At 44.1% G+C, this 20,971-nt stretch overlaps 1 protein-coding gene across 1 annotated transcript; it reads right to left on the reverse strand.

Annotated features, from left to right (window-relative positions):
* Positions 1-5,902: 5,902 nt before the first annotated feature.
* On the reverse strand, positions 5,903-9,122 carry LOC115483382. Its single transcript, XM_030225105.1, has 6 exons — positions 9,033-9,122; positions 6,878-7,052; positions 6,635-6,803; positions 6,422-6,559; positions 6,200-6,332; positions 5,903-6,031 (listed from the first exon to the last, which is right to left on the reverse strand). Exons 1-6 carry the CDS (start codon positions 9,120-9,122, stop codon positions 5,903-5,905), a joined length of 834 nt encoding a protein of 277 aa, XP_030080965.1.
* Between the last annotated feature and the right edge of the window lie 11,849 nt (positions 9,123-20,971).

Here is a 20,971-nt window from a genome sequence, read left to right on the forward strand (position 1 = left end):
CAGCCGCAAAGTGCAGTTGCCAATTCAGTGGGTTGCTTTAAGAGTTACAAATGGTCAAGGTAAATATTATATTAATTTTTATAGTCTTGAAGCAAACAGCTTATGAGTCTCCCGCACATTACACTGTACAGCTCTTACTTAGTTAAAGATTTTCTTCTATAAAGTTCACGTTCTTTCTTCTCCCCATTTAAGTGGAACATTTCAATAATCAATTTCGGTTAATCGCAAATTAAGGTTACGCTCTTAAGCTCACTTCAGTTGCATATTATTTGAAGCTTCATAACAGCTTAGCTGTATCAAAACAAAAACAGCTTCGACCCCCTTGACTCAGTTCGCCTGCCCTCAGTCTGTCTTCCTCTCAACTTCTCCGTAAGTCCCGCCCTGTGCTCGACTCTTTAGTCAAGCAACTATGTTGATTGTTATTGCTGCTGCAGCCTTGCGTCCCGTTGCCTGATTCCTGGCTTTGGAGTGATAAATCTTTGTCGCCAAGCAAATACGAAAAACACGGCGGCAACTGCAACCGAAGCGAGCAATAGCCAAGGCCAAACAGGCGTAACATTCCGGCAAGCAGCCATGCCAAACATTTTGTTGTTGCCCGTGGAGCAGTCCCAGTCCCAGTCCCAGTCCCAGTCCCAGTCTCCCCAATTCCCCTTAGCCCGTGGCACAGCGAACGTGTAATTAAAACTTTCGAGCAAGCAGCCACGCAACTACAGCTACAATTGACTGACTGCCAGGCAGCCAGCCAGTCTGCCTGGCTGTCTCTCTCTCTCTCTCTGTCTCCCTCTCTTTCTATATGCCAGCCTGGCTGTCCCCTTAACTGTCTCCCCATAGCAAAAGCTGTTGCTGCTGTCAGTTTTTTGGCGCCTTGTTTTCAGCTGCTCTTTAATAAAGTTTTGCCCCCGTGGATCCTTGATTGGATCACAGCCAAATGCAGCTGACATTGATGGTGCCTGACCTAAGCTTGAGCCTGGCTGCTCCTGCTGCTGATGCTTCAGTGGCTCCTGTGCGGTGTGATTTGCGTAAATGATTTTGATGGATTTGATGGGATTTGAGCGCAAGTTTTTATGCAGCAAACCCCAAACCCTTCGCAGCTGTGAAATGGGTTTTGCGAGCAGCAAAGCTCTCAAGCTGATTACCAACCAGCTCAAAGCTTTGCCGCACTATCTGTGTGTGTGTGTGTGTGCGTGTATTGGTTAAGCTTTAGTTTTCTTCACTTTGGCTTTAATTCTCGCCATTTCCTGGACATGGACACGAAAATGCACTACACACAAATTAGAGTGCGAAAAAAGGGGGCGAGACGAGATTGCGTCGAGCAGCGCGTGTTGCAAATTGATTTTTTGTGTCTGCCTCGTTGCCATTTGCCACTTGCTCCACATGCTGCAAGCGCGTAATCTCTTAAAGCTCTACTCCTCTTCCGATTCTCTATCTTTCGCTTGCACCTTCTCTGGCTACATGAATTTGCATATTAATCTAGCCAAGAGCAGCCGCTCCAACGACCCCAAAATTACACGAACTACACATTTTGGTTTGTCACCTCTTTCTCTCTTACTCTCTCTCTCTGTCTCTCTCTACATGTATGTTGTGAGCCGCTTTTGGCAATCGCCTAGCCTTCAAGCCTCCCTCTCGTCTCCTAAATGTATGCAAATGAGTACAACGGCAGCTGCTCTCAAGGCGACTTAACGCCTGCTTAATGAACATAAATTAGTCACCAGGTGTCACCAGGTAACACGCGGCCCTTGTCTCCATGGAGCTACGCACGCACTCAAATTTCAATTTGTAATTTATGCCTAAAGTAAGTTGCGCTATTTATAATAATTAACAATTTGTAGTTCACAATAGATGAGCTGGAGAATAGGCCTAAGCGACTTTAGTCAGGGTCAGAGTCGACATCTAGCTTAGTTATTCGAATTAGTTAGTTAATAATAATAAAAATAGTTAAAATAATAATAATAACTTTAATATATTCTACGCTTTTATAACACAAAGTTATGCCATCTGGCAACGCCAAAAAAAAACTGCAAAATGCACTTATTAAGTTGGCTGCGCCTCAATTTATGCAAGTTATGCTCTATCCATTGGCCCCTTATTGTGCGCAATCAAGTTGAATTCATATGATTAACAACCAATTTGACCGATTCGCGCTCTCCATTACGGATATACGAGTGCACATATGTAGATATATAAATATATATATATATATATATTACATATATACGCGATTCGCAGTTGGTTGATTGGGCATTCGCTTGAGTGGCTGCCATAATACAATTTGTTGCACATCCGGTTTGGAGTCCACTCGAATTTCCTCGCTTCGGCCACTTTGATGCAATTAGTTTTGTGAGTATTTCGTATGCACGTAATGTGACTCAACGGCAATTCAGAGTTGATTGATGGGGTATCCATTCGCGTAGCGATTGGATGTGAGTATACTCATGAATATTGAATGGTTACATGCCAGCCATAATCGCATTTCGATTGGCCTCGCTTTAATCGACAGCCGACAGTTGGGGTATTTTTTTAATTGCCCGCTCTCCGCTCGTTTTCGATTTGTTATTATTTTCCTAATGGACTTTGCCCTGGCAGCCAGCGGAAGAGCTGCTCAAACACTTGAAAGTGTATCCAATGATTAAAGTTTTGACCCCATTTCGACTCAGTTTATTGACTCTTGTCTTCAATTACAGTTTGCTAATCATTGCCTTTGGCTCATTACAATTGTCATTCCCGTTGACTGCCCGCGCTCCATCACGCCCGCCCTCTCTGCTGTCAGCGGACGTACAGCAGTGCGTTTAATGGCCTTCTCTGCTAACCCCTCACTTGAGGGTCTATGCTACTTGACCGCAATGAAATCAATGGCAAACACACACACACATACACACACGCACACACCTACACACACAGCAGCCATGGCTGATGTGAGGGGTGTTAAAACCGCGGGAACATGGCATTCCACGGATCTCGCATTGAATGCCACAAGGGCGGAACTGGTTCACTAGCTAGCTGCTTATGTGAAGTGCTGCCAAATTCCACACAAAAGCCCATGTCGGTCAGCCTGACCAGGCTCACAGGACGACAGAGCGACAGGAGGATAACAGGATAACTGGGTAACACAGGCAACAAAGGCAACATCCGTTGGCGACTTCCGTTTGTCTCGCTCTGCGGCTGACAGGAAGCAATCAATAGTGTAATGGCAGACAAAAGCATCCGCCATAGTTTGGCACTTTGGTCTGACAGGAACTGCACCAGCAGATCCTAAAACCTGTCCAGCCAGCAGCACAGGCAGATTAAGCAAAAAGAAACGAAGGAAAAAAACCAGCGAAATCCGAATGCAAAAACAAAACTAAAATCACCAGACAGTTGTGCAATTTGTCAACCTTTGCCGAGGGCGCCTTCTCTGGCGCCCCGCTGCTCTATTTCCCCCTACCTGACTAGACTTAAGCCCGTCGCACATTCAATTTTCCCCTAGATATCCCTCCCTGTTGGCTTTGTCGCAAATGTAAATAATGCGTTTTAATCAAAAGAACAACAGTGAAAAATCCATTAACGGCGTACGTGCCGCACCCCCAGTTGCTCCACTTGCCCCGTTGGGGACACACTTAACCCCTGCCCTTTCCCTCATTTCGCTTGTGCCTAGGCTTAACTTTTCGCATGCTGCGCGCGTCATTTGCAGGTTGATTTACAAATTTCTTTAATGGGGCGACGACAACATTTTTAATTAGCACCTGTTCAGGTCGCATGAATCTCTTTCTTAATCTCCATAAAATACTCTAGCCAGGGCGTGCTCCATGGAAATTAATTTCCAACTGTGCGGTGTCTATACTCAGCTCTCTTTCCCTCGACTTCTCAACTGTTCCGCTTCCGTGCCTCACGCACTTTTCCAACTTTGCCCCCAAATGATACCATTCGGATACGTCGCGTGGCCTGGAGGTGAAGTTGACTCTGCTGCCGCCTTAACCCATTCGCTTCTTCTACTTACTCTCGACTGCTTTAACCGCAGCAGCCACTTAAGCTTTCCTCTCCCACTCTCTCCCTCTCTTAGCCCCTCCCCCTTCCCTAACCCACTTAAGCTTACTCCTGATCCAATATCCTAATGCTTTTCTATGTTTGTTGCTTCGCTTGCAGTAGCTAGCTCCTACTTTGGTTTCCTTCCATGTGCGCCCACTCGTATTGGAGGCCTTTGTTGTTGCTGTTGCAATAATATTTTGCAAGTGTTTCTAAACAAGCACAAAGTCATGTTTCAACAGCTGTAGTCTGGCTTCTTCTTCTTCTGGCTGCTGTTTTTATTGTTATTTACCCTTCACTACTTCAGCCCCCGCGTTGTGCCTTTTGCTGTAATTGTTGTATGTCAGTCCCCGCAGTCGTTAGCTAAACTTTCGCTGAACATTAAAGCAATTTGGCCAACATTTATAGACTGATTTAATAGAATCAAAAGGGAGTCGGCAAGAGGGATGTTGTTGGCAAAGGAAGCCCCACACAAATGAGATATTTCCACACAAGTGAGCAGATCAGAGCCGACAACATTTCAGTGTGTGTGCACTTGGATATAATTGTTTGGCTAAATGAGTGCGTCGCTCCTATGCTCGCCATCCCCCCACCTATTCCCTTTGCCTAGTGCTTCACAAGCACTCGCATGAGTGAGAGGGTAGCTAGTGCGGTTTGGGTTTATAACAAGAGAACAGCAATAATTATGGCAAACACTCCCTTCACCCACAGAGCCATATGCAATTTTGGGGCTCCACTTTTGTATAAATTCACTTAATTCCTCGTCCTTCCCCATAGAGCGGCCAGCAGATAGCGGCAAATGGATATGACTCTTGGTGCTGTGCATTATCCCAGACATCCAGATATGCCAGATATCCATGTGAGAGAGTGAATGGGAATTTATTTGTGTGTGAGGCGAGTGCCTAGCTGCTCCCCAGTCAAATGGCTCGAAACGGTTGCCATAATGAGGATGAAATTGAAGTCTAAACAAACAGAAATCGTTTGGGCAAATAGCAGAGGCCAGGAACAGCTGGAGGAATGTTAAGGAATAAGCAGCAAGTAAAAATACAAAGGAGTCTCCATGGAAATTGAATATTTAATTATGCGTCGATGGAAATTGCGTCTCGAGATGGTGACGAAAATGGCCCAAACAATCATGAGAATGGCGACAGAGTGAGGGAGAAGGTGCGACACTTTGTTGTCTAGGAAAAATGTAAGCGTCGCTTGGGTCTGTGAAATGTTTTTGCCAGAGAAATAGAAAAGAAGAAGCTGCTAAATAATTTATTCTAATTTGCGACAGATTTGCCAAGGCCAAGAAGCTAAAATGTCAGAGGGATTCCCTGAATATATAAAAACAAGCGAGGGACGGAGAGAGAGAGGATGGCAGGAAGAAATGTATAAAAAGTTTTGTAGGCTATCATAAAATTAATTTGAGGGGAATCGTAGCAGACATTCTTAAGGTTTGATAGCTGCCTCGTAGGGATTCATCTGCGGCTTTTGGTTAGTTTAAATTTAGTTTACTAATTTGCACCCTGCGAGTATCTCAGCTGGAAGAAAAACAAAGGGATGAGTAAGCAGAGTATGAAGCACCTTCCGCTTATCTAAACAAACTCACACGCTTCCCCCAGCTACTCTCCACTCACATATAAGAGCGCGTATCTCCGTAATTCTTATTTGCTTTCAGTGTGTGTGGAGGTCGTGGCACGGGCTACGTGAGCGCCAGGCAAAACTTGCCCCAACTCTCAGCAACCCCACTGAATTCAACTAGGACTGGCAGCCTGGCAGCCTGGCAGCCTTGCAGCCTTGCAGCCTGGCACCCTGGTGGGTGGAAAGGAGAGTCCCATATTTATGAATGGCTCTTGTTTCGAGTTTAACGCACTTCGGGAGCTTTATCAGCTCGTAAATATAAATTAGAATTTAATTTTTATCGACGTGGAAAGGTGGCTCGAGTCGGGATTTGTATGTGGACGTAGACGCAGCTGCTGCCTTGGGAGCAATCGTCTGGTCTGGTGTGGTGAGTGCCGCAAATTGGCAGCGGAGTGGATCTGGTGGCCTAGGCAACAGAGCGACCGAACATCAACGGGATTCATATCCATTTGTGCTTGGCACGTGTCGCAACATATCAAAGGCATTGATTTACCTGAGGGCAGTTGGTTGCTCGATTCAACCCCCTTGGAGGTAATTCATGTGGCCACAGAATCAGATGGAGATTGGGACTCACCTGGGTTAGCTGCGAGGAGGCGTAGTAAGAAATCCTCGAGGGACATACCGATTCTGGCTTCGAGTAAATGGTCTCGCCGGCCTGGTTGCCCATTGGCAGCAGGGCGGTGGCATAGGGTGTGGGCTGCGGAAGCCTGTAGGGAAATGAATAGTTCGGAGGTCGATGAAAAAGGGATGGGATTATTGAAGGTGGAAAAACTTACGGTCGAATATGCTGCAGGACTTTTTGGTCTCCGTTGGATATTTGTTGAGGCTGGCAATGGTCGCGTAGGAGCCGGTGGCACTCGGGGGCCGTCCGAGAGGATCAAGGCGAATGAACACGTTCTGATGGCTGCCATAACCTGCTGTTGTGAAGCTGGTGCTAAGAATGGAATGGAAATGAAGAGTTAATAGTAAGGTAGATAATTAAATTGATGCGCCAATCTATCAGACTTACTGTAGCGAATCCTGGCGTAGCTGCTTGCGAGCCCGCACATACATCATGCTAGCCACAAGGCCTACGGCCAGGACTAAGCCCAAAGCACAGGCGGCGGCGCTCATCAGTGCTGGGCCCTGGGAGGGAGCGTGGGCAGGGGCAGGTGACTGATTCGGCTCAGGTGAGATGCCTGCGATAGTTATGCCAATGGAAATGAGATATAAGCGAATGACAATTGGTTATGATAGAGCATTGAGAGCTTACCTTTGGCACAGATCTTGTTGCGCTTGAAGTGGAGTCGGGTGTCGTTAAACCGGGGAGGCCCTTGCACTACCATGTTGACATTGACCGGCAGTTGGAGGCTGGCATTGCCCGTGCACGGGAACGACTCGATCTCCTGCGGCACAACGCTTTTGTGGGGGTGCAGAGTGCGTCCATGCTAATTGTATAACGGAGTTGTCAGTGAGTCTGTCAGTTAATGGAGTGCAAATCAAATTTTGATGTCAGGTAGAAGAGGTGGGTCAGGTGGCTTACCGGATAAGCGATGAGACTGTGCTAGGAGAACACCAGCTAGGGGACATCTAACGAAACAGGGATACTAAAGTGCATCGCATATGTGTTAATGGCTCCCCCGTGCACATAGCACAAATTCTCTAACTCTGCGAATGATAACAGCGAATAGATAGCATAGTGAGGATGAGATGAGGTTGCCGATGCATTGCAGGCATGAAGAGAAAGTTTATTTCACAATTTGCTTTGTTACAGCTTCCCCTTGGAGTCCCTTCCTAGGATTTTCTACTGCTGTGCAAACTTTGTGCATTCTGTGTTTACTTTCCTCGCAGTTGATGGCTCTCTCTCTCTCTCTCTACCCTTCGGCTCTATATACCTTTCAACTTGAACGGAAATTGATTTCCTCGACAACTCTGGGGGGTTGGAAGTGGGTTTGCAGTGGGTGAGCGAAGTTCGGTAAACAAAAACCAAGACACAATAATGATCGAAATCGAATCCGTCACCAGCAGGCGACAATGCAAAGGGCGTCAATTGGTTCTCGCTCTCAAATGAAGCGCGACAGACGTCCGAGGGGAACGAAGGAAACGAAGGGATTTGTGTGGGGTGAGACGAGATATTAAAAGGTGTCAAGTATCGTCTAACTCGATTCGAGACGAGACCAGGCGAGACAGCGACAAACTCATCATCATGCTTCGCTTTGTGTAACTTTAACTAGCTTCGGGAACGTCCTAATCTCTGACCCCGGCCCTGGAAGCTCTAAGCCTCCGTCTCTCACTCTATTGGCAGTGAAAGCCGAGCTGTTCGAGTTAAAAAGACGTGAAATTAAATTTCTTCATCCGCCTTCATTGTTGTCTCTGCCTCCGCCTTATTCCCCCAGCTCCCTTCTATCCCTCTTAGTGGGTTGCTTTATGTTGCATCATTTACTCCCTGGGATCAGGCCTCGCTTTGCATTGAAAGTCGCAAATGCTGTTTACTCTCCTTAACTTGACTGCCAGGCCTCCTCTTCCCCTCTTCCCCACTTCCCCAGTTCCCCATTCATTCTTTTGACTGTGCGTCTGTGCCGGATGTTGAGTGTTGCGCTTCCGGTGGAAGCAGAGGCAGAGGCAGAGGCAGAAGGAAAGAAGCGCGTATGTGCGTGCATTTAGGAGAGCGCTCTCTGTATTCTTAAAACAATTTCAAATCCAATTATAGAACAAGAAAAAGCATTTTTCGTTAGCTTCCATCTACTGACGAGTCTAAGAACTTCCCCAATTCTTATGCCGTTTTCCTTTACAGTTTCATTTTGTTTTTGAATTCGAAATTGTTATGCACCCCGCTGACTATCCTTCAGGCACCCAAAGCGTGCTACTTTCCTTTTACATTTTCCGGTTTCCGCCAGCAAACTGCACAGAAATAGAGCAAAGGAAATAAACTAGAGAGAGAGAATAGGGGCTGCAATTGACTCGACTTTGATCCCTTCTTATTCATCCATTTTGGGAAATACGCCACAGACTAAACAAAAAACACAAACACAACCTCAAAGTGGCTCACATTAAATATGCACAAACACACGAAAAGGACAATGTCACTAAGCTCGGGCGCAGTTGTAGGACAACAATGATGAAAGCTTAGACAAGGTGCCATCAGAGCGAGCAGAGCACAAAGGCAAAGCCGAGGGAATGCACTTCTGGCTTAATTAATTCAGTTTTGATTGCAAACGGATGTGATTCACTCTCAAGGAGACTTTCAACTTTTCGATTGGCCTCTTTAGCGAATTTAAGCTACAGCCTGAAAGCAGCTTTAATTTTCGTGAGATCCTTTTGGTTCTGCAACCGGAGATAAAAAGGACAGCCAACTTGGTTACGGGTCCAAGTCTAGCTCCGTCGAACTTTGGCCGTCTTTCATATCACGCGCCTTGCACAGCGCCAACTTTGCCGTCGCCTTGCAAAGTTTTTAGCTCGTTCAGGAGTCCCAGTGCCTTGCCCCAGATAGTTCCCCTTGTCGCCTGGCTCTGCACCATAATTATAATACCTGCGATTGTCTGAATGGCTTCGCCACACACACGTGACGCTGCAACCGCAGACGCTCGCTCGCAGAGGTGGAGAGCAAGGATTTGGTGGATGGAGTATCTCGGAGCGGCAGAAGGACCGTGGTTCGGCTTTGACAATAGCATCACACAATTTGCATAAAAGATTAAGAGGATAATTAGTGTCATTAGCTGAGCAGCCGCTTTGAAGCAGTGCAACGCTGTGCATTCCCTGAAATTATCATCTTGTCTTTCGACTGTCGCCTGTCTCCTGTCGCCTGCCTCTGTCCTCTTTCCCCTTTCCTGCTGCCTAGGTGACACCTCGACATGGCTTATCCCTTTGCAATGAATGCAGTTCTTTTAATAGCCTTCCCCTTCGCCTTCGTTGCTTGAATCAAAATCGAGCTCGACATTTAATTGGCACAGTTTAAGAACTGCTCACGCCTTCTCTGTCTGCTTTTCTCGCCTTGCTCAGCAGTAAAGAGAATCGACCCTTCTCTATTGAAGGAGGGAGTGGGCAAAAAAGGTCGAGGGTTGCTTTATTAACGTGGCGATTTTCGGGCTGTTTTCTATTCATTAAAAATAATTTTCTTTTGCATTAACTTTTAATTTAAAGGGAAATTTTTGAGCCAAAAAGGTGGGAGAATGCTCTAGACCTAGAAACAAGTCCTGTTCGAGCTTGGGCTCCTGTTCGCTCTCAAGAAATGTGCACATCAAAGTGAAACTTGTTGAAATTGCATTTTTACGCACCCTTGCACAGCACGGAGCAGGTGGGGGTGGTAAGGGGGGCCACCCTCCCTGACTGGTGGCTGAAGCTGGTGTCGCTGGCAACTGTGGGTCGAAAATTGCTCGTTGCTGGGACGACACGAGGCAATGGAAGGCAGAGCGGAAAATCTTCAGCAAAAGCGTAAAAAATATTTAATTTTAATGTTGTCGTCACTCCATCGGAAGAAATCGAGATATTTATATATATATCAGTGTAGTTAGGAGTTGCCAGAAAAGAAATCGTTTTACTCATGTTTACAGCTCGCTTTATGGAACAAACTTTCCAATTGTGAGTTGAGGGAACAGGAAGAGGCAGAGGACGGCGTTTGGAATAGCAGAGCGAACTCTATACTCGATTTTTATTGTGGGAATGCATCACGTCAATCACAGTCACGCAATGAAGGAACTGCCAGAGAGTGAAGCTATTCGAGAAATGCGTATGCTGAATAAGGGAGGAGGAACTGAAACAGGGAGAGAATCGGCATTTGGAACGGGGACTGGGCGATGGAGATGGAGATGGAGATGGAGATGGAGCTGGGTCATGCAGCCGTTACACGCATTCCACTTGAACAAATAGCCATAGAGACATATGCAGAGGAAGAAGAGGAGCCCTGAAAATAAATCATGCAATGGCATGTCGCAGTTGGAGGAAAGAGAAGATGGGCGAGTGATTGCCGAGGGGGTGCGAGGCGAGCTGGGCGGGTCAGTTTGTTTGATTTCATTCTGCTTGTTAATTTTGAAATGGAAAACAAGCCCAGAGGGAGGCAAATATTATAAGGGAGGGGTGTTAACTGGTCGTTAAAAGCATAACGAGCTTTGTGGATGGAGATGATGAAGTAAAGGCAAGTGAGAAAAGGAATCTATGGGAATCGCGCACAGCGCAGCACAGGAAATTACAAAGAGCAACAAACAAAGTGGAAGATTCTTTGAGCTGTCGCTAATGAAATCCGATTTGCATTCAAAGATGTAAAAGAGGTGAGGGACCAGCGCATGCTTTGTGAAGTGTCAATTGCCCGGGCGAGTAGTGCATGGCTCAGCGAACTTGAATGCAATCTCAGAGAGGGCCACACAGAGATAGCGAATGAGAAAGAGAGCCAAGCTGAGCGAAGAGGAGGCCAAAGGGTGCTGGAGCTGACCCAGTGACGTGGGCGACAGCTGCAGCTCAAAGTTGTTCGCCCATTCATCAATCTCGGATTCATGTGGCACTTGTGTGGATTATTTTTATGCTGTTCAACTAATTGAAGTGCCGTGATTCGGCGATTAGGAGCGACTGGACTGGGACTAGGACTAGGACTAGGAGTACGATTGAGCCTGCATAATGAGATTGAAGCATTTTGCTTCAATTACAGTTAAGTGCCGGAAAATGCTGTGCACAGCTAACGCATGAATGATGGACTGGTGGCTAAGGGGAGACAGAGGGAGAGGAGGAACCGCCTTGGCTCACATTTTGGAGCCATGAGCCATTAATCAACGAGAGGCAAGCAACACGACGTCATTCCACCTTGGCACGCCGAATGAATGCCTATTACTGTAACTATTTTCGAGGACATGAATTGGGCAGGAGCTGGGACCGGGACTGGGGCTAGGGCTGGGCCTGGCACAAGGTCGATCTGGAGGCACTTGAATAGCTGGCGCCATCAATAACGAGGCCTCGCGTCGAGCAAAACAGCAAACCAAACAACAAAATGCGCCGCACCGGACTGTGAAGTCGTTAGCAGATGGAGCAAGGAGTGAGGGAGGGGAAACTTAGCGGAGTAGGAGGTGGACTACTTGCAGCTGTCAACAGGGTGGCAAAGGTGCGAGGGTGGCTCCGTCTGCAGCCGGAAATCGATTTGTGTGGATTTGTTTTCTTTCGTGTTTTCGCGTAACTTTTGTGGTTGTCCAACCCCTCGCCTGCTTCTTCTTCTTCTACATCGTCCTCGCCGTCGTCATGGTCAACAATTATTTTGGAACTATTAATGACTGCGACGTGGTCTGTGCCTAAACCCCCGCCTTAACTTTGTTTGTTTGTTTTCCCGGCTGAGGAGCAATGAATTTGTCCCGTCGCACTTTGCCATTCAACTATTAATCATATCAGTGGGGCGGAGTTCCGACGTCCCAACGATTACTTTCAAATCGAAATGAGATTGCCCTACCCCCGCATATGTTTCTCATACGAACTTACCCATCAGCTTCATCACCTCGTGGTGACTGATGAAAATGTTGAGATATCCGCTGACCGAAGGTAACTGCCAAGTGAGCAGCGCAGTCCAGAGGAGCTGCAGCAGCAGACAGCGGCTGTTGGCCATAATGAACATGAGGAGCTCCTCCGCTCTTCTCTTGTCAATGTTATGTTGTGGAAGATGCTTATCTGCCTGGGATACGTGCAGTTAATAACTTGTCAGTGCATGTGACGCCGCAATTGGCGCTCATTTCAAGGGGGAGTGGCGTTCCCCTTTGGCTTTGTGACAGCCAATTTCAATGTGTGACCATTGAAGCGTTCCGGAGGCACAGACGAGACTCTTCCTTTCGGTTTTGATTTGGTTGCCAGTTGCCAGTTGCCAGTGGGCAAACAGGCAACGCGGCTCTAAAAGATGCGTTAAAATCAAATTCCGGGAACGGCAATGGCAACGGCAACGGCAACTGCTGCTAACAGTTCCGGATGCAACCACAAAGCGACGAGCAGAGCTCGACGAAATTTGTGTCTGGTAAATTTTGGAACTTTTCAGCCGCTGCAGCCTCTGTCCCTGTTCAACTTTTCCAGTTTTGTTTTTGTTGCGGTTGCGTCTGTTGTTGTTGTTTTTGTTGTTGCTGCTGCTGAATTCGGCTGTCGACTGCAAGTGGCATCAGCATTTTCGCATCTGACTCTGAACGACTTTCGTTAGCTTTTTTATTGGCCAGCTTCCACCCTTCTCTGTGGCTCGTTCTCTTCTGACCAACTGCTACTCTTGCTGGTGGCTTAGCTCGTCACGTTGGCAACGGCTCGCCCGTTGGTCAGTAGCCAGAGCCAGTTGTTGGTGTCGAGCATGTGTCCTGGTTGTCCTCCTTGTCCAGCTGGTCCTGGTGGCCTTTTTGTGTCGTCTGCTCGACTGCTCGACTGCTTGTCCAGCTGGCCAGCTGCTGCGTTCGAAACAGAGTCCTGTTGAATAGAAAGTGATTTAGTTGAGTTTTCGGACAGGAGTCGAGTGGTTGGTGACACTGTGTGTGGTGTGTGGTTGGAGAGAGGAGTGCGTGTGGTGCTGTGGTTGAGTGGCTTTATTGTTTGTTTCAAAAATAATTTGTGAATGTGCTCAAAGAAAGTTTTCTGCCTGCAAAAGTAATTACAAAGTTGAAAAAAGATTAACAGCTTACAGGAACGCACATCGAGAACTTCTGCAGAAAGGGGGCAGCTGGGGAGGCGTGGCAGTTGGGGTAGCCTCTGCTGATTAAAAGTCACACGAGTTGCTTCGACTGGTGTTTTAATAAATTCGTGTTAATATTTTGTGTGTTTTCCACTTTTTAAATTATTCAGGGGGAAAAGGAGGGAAAATAGGAAAAGTTTTGCGTTGCAGAAATGTTTGTGTGGATTTTGTGGTTCAAGTGGTTCTCTGCTCCCTTCCCCCGTTCTTGCTTCTGATTTCAACCTTCTGCTGCTTGCGTGTGGAATTCCAGGTGCAGTTAGAAACAAAACCAGAACCAAAATCAAAACATTCGGCCAGGTGGAAAGTCAAGAGTTGGCATGGAAATGGAAATGTAAGGAAGAGGAAGAGGCAGAGGCAGAGGCGGAGTGGGTGCAGCAGTCAAGTGCCTCCAAAATGAAATTGTTGCCAAGAAACCGACCTCCATTTCCACCTGCTGGCACTTGTTACCACGCTCACTGCAGCTGCTTCTGCTCTTTCTCCTGCTGCTCCTACTGCTGCCTCCTCCAATCTCCATGGCTGCATATTGGGAATTGTTGCTGGGTTTTTTGGCCGCAATAAAAATCGAAATCAGAAAACTTTGTTGCTTCAACGAAAAGTGCGGAAAGTCTTGCAATGCGCGGTCAAGCCAGCTGTGGGCGTGGCAGCAATGCAGCCGTGGCATGCGGAATGTGGAACGTTGAATATGCCAGAGATTTAATTAAACTTATCTACGATGAAGGAAAAAGCCGCAAGGAAGAGACAGGCGACGACTCACTTGATTAAGAGCCAGATCATCATGACGTCAACTACCGCTGAGATCCCTGCCACAGCTCAGGCTGAAGCTGAAGCTGAGGCCGATGCCATTCAGCAGATTCATTAATAATTCAAAAGACAAATAACAAAATGAAAGTGCACATGTGTGTACAGAGATGGGTGTGTGTGTGTCTCCTGTGTGTATTTGTGTTGACATTGCGAGCAATGTAACTGATTTAAATGGAGCAGCAGACAAACAGCCGGCAGCCAAGCAGTCAAGCAGCCAAGCAGCTCGCCTCATCTGTCTGGTGAAGCCGCAAGTCGCGAGCGCGTGGCAAACACTCAGAGTGAGCTGGCAATCGAGGAGGAGCTGCACATCATCATCGATAACATATTAACGACGTCAACTCAATCATAATCAAAAGCAAGGATAAGAGGGGGAGGAAGGGGGAGAAGGTGTTTGTCTACCGAAAGGGGACAGGAACAGGAACAGGGACAGCGAGTTGTCTGTTGGCTGTCGTAAAACTGGGGAGCCAATGCTGAAAATTTTCTGCTTAGTCACACGCATCATCAGTCTGGGTATCCACGCCTAGACACAGCTGCCACGCCTCCCTCGCTTCCCTCGCCCGCCCACTCGCCTTAGTGACAAATTGAGCTACGGGCTTTGTCTATGAAAGCTAGAAGATGATGCCTGGGCTGGCTGCTGCTGATGATGACGTGAGTTCTGGCAGTTGTGACAAAAACGAAAAACTTTTCAATTACATGATTTGGCGTCTAATGAATAATCATATCCCCCACCTCGGTATCAGGCTAAGCATTATCATTAGCTGCATGCCATGGCACCCCCTTTCGCAATATTTATTGATGTTTCTTTCTATTCTCGTTGCTATTTCCATTGTGGGCGTTTTTGCCTGGGGGCGTGTCAGGCAGCGAGGCAGTCGGGCGTTCAGTCAGTCTTGTTTCAATTATAAAATGGCTTTCGCTTCTAATTGAATCTGTTCGTCGGGGAGTTAAGCTAAGTAAATGTTATTGCCCCCGTCAATTTCCATTAGTAGCTCCGATCCCAGAGCTTCTCCATGGCGACTTTAATTGCGAGGCAGACCACGTTGTCATTGCCGTCGGGCCTGGGATTGGCCGTCGGGGCTGTTGAGCTTTCAATTATTTTAGTTATCAAAATGTACGCACAGGTAAGCCAGGTGGAATCTAGAATTTAGAGTATGTGCGGCATACATTCATGCTGTGGCTGTCTAATTTCAGCCTGGCAAATGGAAATTCATCTAGCATAAGCTTCAATTTCTCTGCTTATTTAAGTGCTCGAAATCGATTCCTGCAATTTGAGATAAACAAAACAATGCAAACAATACGAGATATCGAAAAATCCACTTGACTTGCGTTGCAATGCCAGCGGAATTTTAGCAGAGCCAACGGCTGTTTGCTCATTTGGCAAATAGTTTTCAATGCTCGTTGATGCTGTGAAAACAGAGTATATACGTGGCAGTATCTACTGCCCGAATAGAGTGATTAGAGTGGCTACAAATGGCTAATGGCATAGGCGGGAAGTAATGTCTATGGCAAAAAGTGGGCATGGCAAGTCAGTGAGTCTATATCTATAACAGTTTATGATTCAGCATCATAGTTTATTGCAGTTGGAACACTAATGAACTCTTCTAGAGACCTTTTGAGCAAATTTTACTCGACTATGAAACTTAGCTTTCTGCTCGAATTGTTTATTTGTGATCAGAATTTGAGTATCTCTGTCTTGGGATAGGATATCATAATAATAATAATAATTAATAATAATAATAATAATAATAATAATAATTATAATAATAATAATAAATATAATAATAATAATAATAATAATAATAATAATAATAATAATAATAATAATTGTAGCAATTGATATTAAAATATTAGAAAGATTATTAAATATATAAAACATTTAACTTAGGCAAATTCGGAAATGTGTGATCTACGGCTTGAATTCTCACCTCGAAATATTGCCATAGGATCACTTTTGACATTAGCTACAGCTGAATCAGTTCACTAGAAATTCCAGGTATTCATTTCATCATAATCTAATATTTGGCTCTGTTTATACCGTCAACAGGCATTGGCGAGTTGGTAACGCCTTACGGCGTAGCACTTACTTGATTCGGCTCAGTTTCGGCCCACAAAAAGTATCGAATAGCCTTTCAACTTTGTTTTATGAGTGTTCATTGTTTTTAGTCGGAATAGCCGCTGGTACAGCTGCTGTCCGTTTACTTTAATGCTTGCCACACACCCACACAAATTTTCAACAAAAAACAAGTGCGGAAAACGCAATGCGAGCCGCCAGCAGAGGATAAAACGGGAATGAACTTCATTAAACTCGCGTAAAATGTTAAACACAAAATTAAAACGAACACAAAATGGCAGCAATAACGAGTTCTATACTGTTCAGATATATATCTGTATATGTATATGGGGGTGTATATAGAGTCACGATCTCACACCCGAAAATGCTCGACAAATTTAAAGCAATAAATTTTGATAACTGATTAAAAATAACGAGCGACATTCGAGCTTTTGTTTACCTGCCAAGCGGCTGGCTGCTAAATGCTCATACAGCCTAGGCTGACGGGGTATATTAGTTGAAAGAACAGCTCTTAAAAGCAAAACTTTCAAGTGTATAAGCTTTAAGGATTGCTATATGTTCAGTCAGTCAGTTTTACAGGTATTTTACAAGATATATTTATTGAGCATATGGACAAAAGCTTCTACATAAAGTACTTTGTACTTTAATATAGTATATTTAATATCAGCTCCAAGGTATATCTTATTTATATACCATATATACCTTTTATATAAGCACTACTTCTGCTATGATTCTAGAACTATCTATTAAAGGCATATCAAAACGATTCGCAATATATAAAGCTTATATTCTGAACATAAATTACAAAGTATCTTCTAGTTAAGCTTAAAAAGTTTTGGACTTAATTACAGGGTATACTACTGCGTCATATAATTTATATGAGCTAACATTGTATCTACTTTAACTTAACAGCCTTCCAGCATTCACTTTTAGGCACTTCTTTGACATTACAGAGTATCTCTGAGTCCAGCACAAGTTGAGAACATGTTTAATTGCGCATTATACGTTGGTCAACAGGGTAGCAACATATTGCTGTTGTTGTTTGCTACACCCAAATCGAAACATTTTTGTTTTTCCAGCTAATTTGTATGGGCAATTAATTTACATTAGGCATGGGCAGTCAAGCAGGAGCCGGACGAATGGAAGCAGACGCTATTGTTGAAGTTGGACTAACCTGCCAGGTAATGGCCCCTACAACATTTGTCACATAAAATCTAATAATAACCAGGCAGAGTCATAAAAGAAACAGACATTTAGAAGCGGAATGAGAAGAGCAAAGTGGACACAAAAGTTAAGCTGGAAAAATTTGTTTTGATTGTCGATTAAATCAGGTTAAATATTATAGTCGACTGAAAGCAACGGTATAATGCTCGTTCACAGGCAAGATATAAATCAAATAAAAAAAATAGAAAATGTATAAACTTTATAATTTATAAGATCCCAACTGATTCAAACATTCAAGGAATACATTATTTTTCGATATGTCACAGCTTCAGGGATATATAAAACAATTTTTTTCCATTTTTAGATGAGATCATCAGCAGCCTGCTTATCAGATCTCGGTCAATAGCCCACTTGAAATGCATACCTATTTGCCACATAATAAATGACGGAGTCAAGCTCTTAACTTTTTACCTGGTTATTAGTAAATATTCCAAATATAAAGTATTCATCTTCAATATGAACATTATTCAAAACCAATATACCCACTTTTCAGCTCTTGAGCAGGTATTGTAATGCACTTAAAGCGAATCCATATTAATTAATTTAAAAATCCGATTCAATATAAATACAAAATATGCTTTTATAATATTATAAATTTAAATGCAAATGAGCATAATCAAATTTAATATTGTATAATAATTTCTCTCTCGCTCTAGCTCTTTCTGTCTCTCTCACTCTCTCTGATGTGTGGGCGTCGCTGCATTAGTGCGCTTTAAAGTTGCAAGGCTCTCGCTTTAAATGCAGTTCATGTGTGCTGCAACATTGTGAAAGCTCTTTGTATAATATATTCTATAATGTCTTTTGTTATTATGACTTACAAAACTGATAGAATAAATCTAGATGGTATATTATAATGTATACATAATACATGATATATATTCAATGACACGACGAGTTTCTGGTCGTTGTCATCGTTTTTTATACCCTCCATTGGCAATGTGTAAAGAGGGTATGTTGTTTTGTGGCGTGGCGCAGCTGTTAAAGTATATACAGCAATATAATCTAGAATCTTAAAATTTAGATGATTATCTGCCAATAATTTATCTTATTTCCTTCCTATTAATGTTATTGGAGATAAAACTGATAGACTATAAAAGCTAGAAACAAGTTGCATTGGTAAATAGATTCCTGATGGTAAGTAGATTATACTATCCACTGCCAAGTGCTGGACTTCAGTAGTCACATAAGTCAAACGACAGCTTTGCACTAGCTTCGCGGTATCTCATAGTCAGTCACTGCCCACTGGAGGACTGTTATTCGCTTTAGCTGAGAGCTTTTGGGATTTGGAAAAGCGTAAATGTGATTATCATGCAGGATAACGTAACGAAGGACCACGACCACCTGCCATTGGGAGCGTTGCAGCCATTTGGCATGAAATACAACCTCAATTACGTTTTATAACTCAACACTCGCCCTTAGCTGGGAATTTTCAATATTATATAGCTGAATTTATTGTGCGACACAAGCGACAAAGTGACACAAACGCCAGCTAAGCGACACACACACCAGAGAACACTCCCACTCAAATAGACACAGCGAGAGAGAGAGAGAGAGAGAGAGACAGACACCGAGAGACATAGGTCTGGGCAGTCTTTTTATCTGCCAAGTGCTACCATAAAAATATCTCGGATTTCAAACTTGGCAAACGAGCAGCAGCCACTTTAAAGCGCACAAGAGAACTTGAGCTAAAAGCCAAGCTACGCCAATCTATGCCAGGCCAGAGCACAGCCTCCTCCGCTCCGTACAATGGGCAATAATCATTGATTTATGGCTGTCATTTCGGTTATTAAACTGAAATTTCTTTTTTAAGCAAATCTCAACTGGCAGCCACTGTCTAGCTGCCTGCGCCCGCTGCCTCTCACTTTCTCTGTCTGCAAGGCAAACGAACTTTTGATAGCATTTGGAAATTATGCTGCTCCACTTGGCCTACTCATCGCTCTCGTGTCCTCTTGACCTGGCTAAGATGAAAATTGAAATATTCGACTCGTTAAGCTGTGTCCGTGCCTAATCTATGCCTATTCCGAAGCCTAAGCTCACTCAATGGAACCGAAGCCACAACAAAAACGAAGCGATGAGCGTGAAAGTCGACTGCATGTGACGTGCAGATACCCTGTAAATTAACTTAGTGCGATTAGCTAGAGAATATTGAATTCTCATCTTAGATTGTGGTATGTTCCATGCGCATACCCTGTAAACTAACAACAGCCGTTTTCCAATAGGCTTAGCTTAAGCAGATATTTCTGATGTATTTTGTGAGCACGCCGAAAGTTTCTTGCTTTTTAGGCTTCTGAGCTGCCAGAGTTTCCTTTTCTTGTAGTTTGCAAACTGAATACCCAATACACTCATATTCCTAGAGTGTGTTATAAAAATCAGCATAAGCTTTATGAGTGGCTCATTTCTGTTGCACTTGGACTATTGTTGTTGTTGCTGTTTATGAGGCACATCGAAGCTAAAGGCACTTAGTGGCCATTCAATCAAGCCAAAGGGCGTTGTTGGCTAGGAAAGTGGCGCAGGGGCAGGCGCGCATTGAAAAGTGTCCAAGCGCAGCGAAAAAATTTGCATAATTTTCCTTTGAAAGGCAGGGGAGCGGGTGCCGAGTATTAGGGCAAAAGCGGGTCAGTTGTTTGCCATTACTTTAGGGCCAGCGCCACTAATCTCTGGCATATTTCAATTAGTGTCAGCATTTTTGGATTTTTTTTCTGTTCAGTACAAACACTGTGGAACACGCCCCCAAAAATTACTAGCCCTAAACAGTCCACAAACATGCCTTCTTGTGCTTCTCCTTCTACTCCTCCTCATGCTCGCCCTGTCGTTAACTGCCCACAAAAGCAAAGTAGAGAACCACATACATGAAAACTGGTCACGCAATGCTGCGGTTATTGGGTGACAGCTCACAAACTAACACATAGCTAAACACACACACGCGCACACACCACACACACACACGTGCACTTCTACATAATAAACAGGACTTAGAATGATGCATGATTCTGATAGACAGTGAGATATCCTGTAACTAAGTGTCTGCAGAACTGATAGAAGGCAAGATAAGAGCGTAGGGCAGACATTTGTAAGATGAGAATATAGAAAACATATATATCGAAATGATATATATATATATATCTATATATAGAGGCTACTTTAACATGTTGACAGAGGTAAATAAATGAAAATATATAAATTTATTTTATTATTTATTTCATTGCATAGACATTAGTTTTTAGTACTTAAAGGATTTGCCAAGTGGAGTGGAAGGATGTAACATCTTCATAACATCAACAGCAAGCAAGAGGCTAGTCTTACAATTATCAATTGTATGAAGAATCTAAGATTTAGATTAGCTTTTTGAAGATTATTACACACTTCAGTATTTTCCCAAAAATAAATATTTGCAAATTTATTTTTAAAAAGCTTAACAAGCGAATAATATTTTATAATTCTTCAATAAATATTTAAGAATCGAAAAATATTTATGGAACTTATATAAATGTCTATAGATCAATAGAGCTATTAGAAAATTCATTGAAACTGGTTTTAGTATTATTCTAAAATACAGAGTATTAAATATTTGTTTGCTTATTGTGTGAAACGGGTCGACAACTGTC

The sequence above is a fragment of the Drosophila hydei genome, unplaced genomic scaffold, assembly GCF_003285905.1.
Source record: "Drosophila hydei strain 15085-1641.00,03,60 unplaced genomic scaffold, DhydRS2 tig00008122-arrow-pilon, whole genome shotgun sequence".
Lineage (NCBI taxonomy): Eukaryota > Metazoa > Arthropoda > Insecta > Diptera > Drosophilidae > Drosophila > Drosophila hydei.